This window comes from Desmodus rotundus, chromosome 7, assembly GCF_022682495.2.
Source record: "Desmodus rotundus isolate HL8 chromosome 7, HLdesRot8A.1, whole genome shotgun sequence".
Taxonomy (NCBI): domain Eukaryota; kingdom Metazoa; phylum Chordata; class Mammalia; order Chiroptera; family Phyllostomidae; genus Desmodus; species Desmodus rotundus.
The window spans coordinates 134,593,491-134,601,836 of NC_071393.1; the positions used below are offsets into that span (position 1 = coordinate 134,593,491).

Here is an 8,346-nt window from a genome sequence, read left to right on the forward strand (position 1 = left end):
TATGGTGAGGGGTCTGGGTGCATAAGGCTTCTCATGAGTGATTTTCTGGGTGCGTGTGTGGTTACCTGCGTAGTCTGCGTCGTTAGAATGTGCGGGCGTGTTTTTCTGAGTGTGCGAACCACGGCAAATGTGGTCGGGACCTCAGCGATAAGTGTTTTGGTGCTTCTATACGTGTTCCTATATTCCTAGCGTGTCTTCGCGCCCCCCCGGGGTCTGCAGCCCGGCCCCCGTTCGGTTCCTAACACTTATGCTAAGCGGGCCCGGCTGTGCGCGCCCGTGTGCCGTCCTGTGTTGGGAACGTGTGCTATACGCGCGCGGGGTACCTGTGCCCGTCTAGCCAAGAGTGCGCCGCGTGAGCGAGCCGGTTTCCGGACGCCGCGGTGGTGGGGGGCGGCCCTGTGAGGGGCGGGGGTCACCGGGACTGGCCGGCGCCGGCCCCGTGCGCGCGGAGGCGGGGGCGGGGGGCGGGGGCCGCGGGGGGGGGGGGGGACGGTACGAAAAGGGCGGCGCACGCGGCGGCGGCAGCAGCTCCGCGGCAGCGGCATTGGAGAGCGCAGCGCGCAGCCCGGTGCAGCCCTGGCTTTCCCCTCGCTGCGCACCCGCGCCCCTTTCCGCGTCCGCAACCAGAAGCCCAGCGCGGCGCCCGGAGCCGGACCCGCGCCCGCGCCAATCCCGGGACCGCGACCTCGGCCGCCCCGCGATGGCCGCGACCGCAGCCCTCCTGCCCGTCCTGTTGCTCCTGCTGGCCTTCGGCCGCAGTTCCCATGGTGAGCCCCCCGGTGGCCTGGCTCGCGCCCCCTCTGGGGAAGCCTGCGACGCCCCCCGGCCGCCCGTTGCCCTGCGCGCCCCGTCCCATGCGCCCCAACTCCCGCCCATCCCTCCTAACCCTAAGACCCGAGCTGTGCCTGCCTCGCCCTCTCTCCGACCCTTGCATGCCAAGCCCGGTCCTGGGGTCCCGGGGGGCAGGGGATGTGTGGGACCCCTCAGGGCCTTCCCGCCCCGCAGAAGTGGTGCTCGGAGGGGTGTTGGTGCGCCGAGACAGGAGGTATGGAGAAACGGGGTGATTCTGGGAGTCCTCTCTGAAAAGGCTCGGGGGTGCAACTTTGGGGGTCCTTGTGTGTGTGTTGGGGTACAGGTGTGTGGGGGCAGCGGGGGGGGGGGTGACTTTGCCATCGTAGCCTCAAATTCCCAACCAGGAGCCCAGCCCGAGTCCCTCCTGCCTGGCGTTTCTCTAGGTGAGGGGCTGCGACACTTCTGTCTGCAGCGGCCATCTGTCTCTTGACAGGGAGAGAGTCGCCCCTCCCGCAGTGCCCCCCGCCCCCACTGCACCAGTGGTTTTGGGGGAGGGGGTGTCTGGGAAGCTGGCGATCAGGTTGAGGCTAATGCACACAGTAGGTGTCTAGCAGCGTGTCAGAATCTTTAAATCTTTAAATAGGGTCAGAATCACAGTCAGCCCTGAAAAACCCTTGCGCACTTGTTTTTCCTGGGAGGAGTGTGGGGTAGGGGAAGTTGAGGGATTCGACCTAGGTGTTTGGCTTAACTGGGATGAGCCCTCAAAAATACCCAGACGCCTTACCTGTGAGCTGCCAGGTGAACCTGTCTGGGCTTTCCCAAAATCTGCTCCCCCTTTTAGCTCACTTAGCAAAAGTGAGGGTGTGGCTGAGTGCCCAGGGTCACAGTCTGCTCATCCACGGCCTCCGCGTACCAGCTGCAGGACGTGAGGTTCCTACGCACTTTGTCTGGGGGGAGATGAGACGCCTGACTTGCCCCTGAGAACGAGGCCAGAGCCGGGGCCATGGCAGAGAGTTTGTCCCGAGTGGGTGGGTGCGAAGTACCTACTGTGTGCCAGGCGGGTAGAGCCATCGGGGGTTTGCGCTCCCTCCAGGGAGGCTGTGGGTTTTGCCTTGGCCTCTGAGGCCTGGTGGGATGAATGGGGTAACCTTTCTCATGCCTCAGGAGCTGAATGCTTCCCGGCCTGCCACCCCCAAAATGGATTCTGCGAGGATGACAATGTTTGCAGGTAATGGAGTGGCTCCCCAGAGGCATCTGGTGGGGGGCCAGGGCAGAATCCTGGGGAGTCAGGTGTCAGGCAGAAAAGAGGGGGGGAGGGGCTTGGCCACTGGGCTGCAACAAACTGCTTCCTAACACCCCCCCCCTCAAACTGGTGGGGGAGAGGGTGTGGGCAGGAGAGAGCCATGGCTTCCATCTGCTTTCTTGGAAGGGGCTGGCAGGGGAGTGCCCCCTCCCCGCCCAGGATGAGACCCTCGCAGACCACTGTGGCCGAACACAGTGCTCCCCTGGGCTCTCAGGGAGCCCCTGCGGCTGCCCCTCCGCGTTCCCACTGGCCTAACGCTGTGCAGACCCCGACGGCCCTGGTTCCACAGAAAGCAGCCTGAGATCCTTCCTCACCCCTGCCCACCCTCAAATGCCCCTCCCCACCCCCTGCAGGTGCCAGCCTGGCTGGCAGGGCCCCCTGTGTGGCCAGTGCATGACCGCTCCCGGCTGTGCGAACGGACTCTGCGTGGAACCCTGGCAGTGCTTGTGCGACGACGGCTGGGAAGGGAGCCTCTGCGACATAGGTGGGCACACGCCCCGCCCTCGCCCGCCCGCGCCACCCCCCCCCCCGCCCTTACTCCAGCCCACTGGGTGCTCTTTATGGTAATGATCTGTTTCTACACTTATACGCAGGAGCCTCTTCTTGGGTAGGGGATGTGATTTTGCTCCCCTGTGCACCCAGCACCCAGAGGAGGCACTGGGGTGGGGGTGGCTGCCTACGGAATAAAGTCACAAAGTCAACACACACCACACAAAGCTGAGTGGGTGGGGACCACAGACCTGGGTGACCTGCCCAGGCCACTGAAGCTCAGGGAGTGGCAGGGACTGGGGGGAGGGAGGAAGGGGGCCCTGCAGAACTAGGGCTCCAGGAGATTCACAGTGCGGGCTCTCAAAAGGAGGCCACAGGAAGCAAACAACCCAACCACAGCAGAGAGTGGGGGGGTCCATGCTGAGTAGTGGGGAGCAGGAGCTGCGGCAGAGCCCCTAGGACAGGGTGGGGGGCTATGGCAGAAGAGCTAAGGTGGAGGGGGTGTTGCTGGGAAAGGCTGAGAGGTGGCTCCAGGGGCGGTGGGGGTGTTGTCTGTTGATTCCATTCATTTACGCGCTCTTTGTCCTCCATTACCCTGCGCCATGAGAGCTGGCTGTGGCTGCGTTTTCAGGCCGCCAATGTTCACTGAGCCCATTCTCATCTGGCAAAACCTGCCCGGAAGCCTGGGCAGACTGAAGTCCTCCAAAAATGTCCAGCAGCCTAGGTGGTGCCAAAGGGCCCTGTCTCTTGGTCCCCAGCATTAGCAGAGATGAACAGGGAGACTGAGGCCCAGGGAAGCCACACGGTTTGCGCAGGGTTAACTCTCCTCGGGCTCTTTCCAATGCCCTCCCTTAAGGAGAACCGAAGGGCAGCTAGCTTTCCGAATCGAGCCCCTCTCCCACCGCATGCTCCCTCCCCCCCAGCAAAGTCTTGGGTCCTTAGCCCCTCCCCCATTGTGGCGCAGGGTTTTATCCGCAGCTGACTCGTCTGCTGGCCCTCATCACAGCCTGGCAGCCTCATAGCAGCTCTAACTGTTGGGGGACCAGAGGGTCCCAGAGACATCCCATCTGGGACGGGGATGTTCAGCCTGGGAGCCCACCCAGTTTGGTATCTAAGCCCAGGACTCCCCGGGGATTTCCAGACCAAGGTTCCCTCCCCGGGTTGACAAAGGCTCTCAGCTTAGGACACTGGGTCTAGAGCAATAGCCCCCAGGTCACTGCAGGCCCCCTCCCTTGTCCCTTTTCTTGCTGGTCTTTGAGGCTGTGACTGTCGCAGTCGCCATCGGCAGCTGCTGCCCCAGCAGCGCCCCCTCCCCCACAGGCAGCCTCCTTTTTGAGCAAAGGGGGCCTCAGCCTGTGCGCCCCAGACTTGACACTGAGGATAGGAGTAGAGTGGTCACCAGCCTTTAGCCTAATTTCCAGACTTCCAGGTGGCAGCAGTGCCCGGGGCAGAGCTGGCCTCGGAGGCTCCGGGTGCTCCCACATCGCTGGCGCCCCCCCCCCCCCCACCTGCCCCAGTGATAAATCCTCTTCTGTTTCTTTGCTCCCAGCTGGGCTCCAGGGAACGCCTCGCCTGGTGGGCTCAGGATAGGCCAGCAGCCCGGCGGGCAGGCCTTTCCTCCCTGGTTGCTTGCCCTCTCCCTGCCACGAGGGAGCCGGTCTCTGGAACAGAGGGAAAGTCTGTACCTGTGTGGACACTCCCCGCCATCTGCCATAACCGGCTGAGTCTGTGGTTGGCCCTGGCTTTCTATTTGGCAAAAAAATCAAAGCCACCAGGTCCCGCAGAGACCAGCCAGGGAGGACCCCTCTTTGTATGAGTGGGGAAAGTGAGGCAGCGAGAAGGGAGGGGCTGACCCCCGCAGCTGGCTGGGGGCTGCAGCCTGTGCCCCGCGTCACAGAGCCCCTGCCCCAGGCCCCTTTGTTTAGCTCATCCCCAGCTCGCTGGGCCGGGGATAATGACGTGTGCGTGACGGGAAGTGTCGAAAGGCGGTGGGAATGTACCCGTGCTCATGGAAACACGTTGCCAGCGGGGTCTCCAGAGTTCTAATCTTGCTGCCTTCAAAAGAGACGCAGCCTTTTTATTGGGGGCCCCTTCGTGTTCCAAACCAGGGCCTCTGGAGCTTCTAGCCCCCCCACCCCGGGCACCGCCCCCGAGACAGGAGAAGTTGGCTGTGCAGCCCTGAGTGGAGGAGGCAGGCATCAGGGACCTAAGGGGTGATGTGGTTGACGAGAAAAGGGGACAGGTGTCCTAGGCTGAATGACAGTGGGCAGCTCTGACTTTCTTTCCCTGGAACAGATCACCAGGAAGCCCCTTCAGCTCCCTGAGCTGTTCAGGGTTTGGGAGGTTGTCCCTACATCCTCTTACTCAGTACCCCACTTGGTCAGCATTGGCAGTAGCTACAGAGACATCCAGGCAGCCCACTTGGGGTCCCTTGACCAGCTAGAAGGGTGTCCTCTGGGCCCCCCTCGCCCCCCTGGCGGAAGGGGGTGACAAGGTCTGATTTTTTCCCCTCCCCCAGACACCCGGGCTTGCACCTCGATCCCCTGCGCCAACAACGGGACCTGCGTGGACCGCGTCAATGGCACTTACGAGTGTTCCTGCGCCCCTGGGTTCTCGGGAAAGGACTGTCAGAACAAGGACGGGCCCTGCGAGATCAATGGGTAAATGTCCTGCCCGATTATGTGCGGTCTTGATGGATGCTGCTCCTGGCTCCCGCCGCACCCCCCCCAAAGCCCCTTTCAGCCGGCCGGCCCACCTGTGGCCAGACAAAAAACGCAGTAAGTGCTCATCGGCACGCAGCCCCACGGGGAGCCAGCTGCCTGCCCCCCTGGGGGAAGTGTCATTTCCATATTTTTAACAAATGGTCCTGAAGGCGATTTCTTATTCCCCTGCTGTCCCCAAGTCCTGATGTATGTGAATAGCGGTAGATTGGGACCGAGAGCTGGAGCTCGGAGCTGCGTCATCTTCTGAAGGCAACAGAAAAATCAGAGTTTGGCAGGGCCCAAGGCCGTTTGTGGGAAATGCACTCACCCTATTTTAGGGGCTGGTTTTGGGGATCAGGCCCCTCTGGGGATGGGTTTCCTGGGGTGTCTCAGGAGATTGCTGCTAGGCTGGGGGTGTGCAGAGAGTGGGGGGGCTGTGGCCAGCAGGAGGGGCAGGGCGGGGCAAAGTGGGGGAGGACAAGCCACAAGGGCCAGGGATTGGGGCCCGGCTCTCAGCTACCACAGTGGGGAGGGACTCTGGGACTCCTGGGCTGTGGGCACAGCTGACCCAATGGCCACAGCCCTCCCTGCCGCCCAGAGCAGGGTCCTCCGGCAGCCCAGCCACTTATGGCCCCTGCATGCTTAGCCATAGAATGGGGCTCAGCTGGAGGCCAGGAGAGCTCTTGACAGAAGCCCAGAACCCAGGCCTGGGCCTGGGGGTGCCCTGTCCTCTGAGGATACAGAAGCTAGAATGCCACATCAGCCACTCTTGCCCTGGCATTGCAGGGGGGTGTGGAGACCCCAGAGCCGGCTGGTGCCATGAATGGGCACTTGTGAGCATCGAAGGGTCAGTATGCAGAGGAGGGGGGCCGTCGAGCACCACGTCTGCTCATTAGAGAGAAGGGAAAATACAAAGCGAGGCCTTTAACATGTTTTGCTTTTCCCTCTAACAGACTTGAACTAGTCTGTCAAAATAGAGCCCAGGGTCCTTGAAATTCCTTCAGAGCCCAGCCCCTATGCAGCCTGCGTCCCAAAGCGGCGATGCTAGTGTCTTGCGCCCACCGCCCCTTTCTTCCCTGGAGTTTTGGCATTTATCAGATGACAAAGGGCTTGCTCGTTTAAAAGCACTTACATTAAATGCTCCGTGTGCTCCACTTTGAGCAAACAGCTTGGGTCTGCAAGCTGCTCTGGGGTGAAGGAGCTACTATTAACCGGCGCAGGGATGACGCTCAGGCCAGCAAAGACAGAGTGCGCATTTCTTTCCCTCCTTGCGTCCCCGGGGGTTGCTTGCTCTGCTGGAAATAAAAGTGAAGATAATAACGAGGTGGTGAGGTGGGGGGCGGGGGGACAGTCAGTGGGAGGCCCTGTGCAGCCCGGCGCCTGTGGCCCAGGGACCCAGCCTAGGGGGGACTCACTCCGGCCCGAGTGACCACTGACTCTGCCTCTCTCAGCCTCAGCCTCCCTCTGGCCCAGGACCAACCTGTAGGCCTCTGGTTGGAGAGATGACAATGAGGTGGGAGAGGAGATGGGCTTCGGCAGGCGGGTTCCACGTTGGCTGCGTGATGGAGGAGAGGTGCACACCCCACCCAGGTGTGGGGGCAGGGGTCACACTGCCTGGTGGCCCCTGCCCTCCCACCCCCCAGCCGGCATCACCCACTCACCTCACAGACTCTGAGCAGCCGCCGTCCGCCCGCAGCATGGCCGTCCTGGCCCCCACGGGACCTTGACCGCTTCTCCTTGTGTGTCGCAGTTCCCCCTGCCAGCACGGTGGCACCTGCGTGGACGACGGCGGCCAGGCCTCCCACGCCTCCTGCCTGTGCCTCCCTGGCTTCTCAGGCAATTTCTGCGAGATCGTGGCCAACAGCTGCACCCCCAACCCGTGCGAGAACCAAGGCATCTGCACCGACATCGGGGGTGACTTCCGCTGCCGCTGCCCCACCGGCTTCGTGGACAAGACCTGCAGCCGCCCGGTGACCAACTGCGCCTCCGACCCATGCCTGAATGGGGGCACCTGCCTGCAGCACTCCCAGGTGAGGTTCGAGTGTCTGTGCAAGCCCGAGTTCACAGGCCCCATCTGTGGCAGGAAGCGCGCGGCCGGCCCCCAGCAGGTCACCCGTCTGCCCAGCGGGCATGGCCTACCCTACCGCCTGACCCCCGGGGTGCACGAGCTGCCTGTGGCGCAGCCGGAGCACCGCATCCTGAAGGTGTCCATGAGGGAGCTCAACAAGAGCACCCCACTCCTCTCCGAGGGCCAGGCCATCTGCTTCACCGTCCTGGGTGTGCTGACCAGCCTGGTGGTGCTGGGCACCATGGGGGTCGTCTTCCTCAACAAGTGCGAGGCCTGGGTGTCCAGCCTGCGCTACAACCACATGCTGAATAAGAAGAAGAAGCTGCTGCTGCAGTACAACAGCGGGGAAGACCTGGCCGTCAACATCATCTTCCCCGACAAGATCGACATGACCACCTTCAAGGAGGCCAGCGACGAGGAGATCTAAGCAGCGTTCCCGCCGCCCCCTCTGCCCGCGCTCCCGCCCAGCTCTCACTATACGCGGTCTGTTCTAATCTTTGTGGTGGTGGCATTTGCACGCTCTCGTGTCCAATCTGGTCAACGCTGCGCTCCCCTCTCCTATCTCTGTGTTGCTGTGTGACCAACGCAATGCTAAAACAAGCCTCCTTCTCTCTCTTAATGCATGATAAAAAATAATAAGAATTTCATCTTTAAACGAGTAAAAGAGATAGTATGTCATTCTAAACGCAAATTTTTCTTATAAAATCAAAAAGACCAAAAAAAAAAAGGCAATTGCACCAGGACTCTGTGCTGACGTCCCTCTCCGAGGGGTCTCGGCCACAGGGTCCTTGAAACACCACACAAGCTTGACCGACCACTGTGACACCCTCTTTGGTTCGTTAATTCTCACACGCCACATTCGACTCGCACTCACTTCAAGTTCAACATCTCAGTCCTGAGCTCTTTGTGATTGATTTGAGATTTTGTAGAGTGCAGTGGCCATGTGTCAGGCAGAGAGAGCCCCGGGTTGGCTGCTGGGGGGCCGGGACCTT

The 8,346-nt window shown here is 61.7% G+C and overlaps 1 protein-coding gene across 3 annotated transcripts; it reads left to right on the forward strand.

The window, feature by feature from the left end:
* The first annotated feature begins 509 nt into the window (after positions 1-509).
* On the forward strand, positions 510-8,009 carry DLK1 (delta like non-canonical Notch ligand 1). Of its 3 annotated transcripts, none has more exons than XM_053928476.1 (6): positions 510-767; positions 1,957-2,020; positions 2,449-2,579; positions 5,103-5,244; positions 7,037-7,316; positions 7,536-8,009. In XM_053928476.1, the coding sequence occupies exons 1-6, from the start codon at positions 701-703 to the stop codon at positions 7,779-7,781; spliced, it is 930 nt and encodes a 309-aa protein (XP_053784451.1). In that variant the 5' UTR covers positions 510-700; the 3' UTR covers positions 7,782-8,009. The 3 variants fall into 3 exon arrangements, with proteins under 3 accessions (XP_053784451.1, XP_053784452.1, XP_053784450.1); XM_053928477.1 differs by having other exon boundaries at positions 7,542-8,009; XM_053928475.1 differs by having other exon boundaries at positions 7,037-8,009.
* The last annotated feature ends 337 nt before the right edge of the window (positions 8,010-8,346 follow it).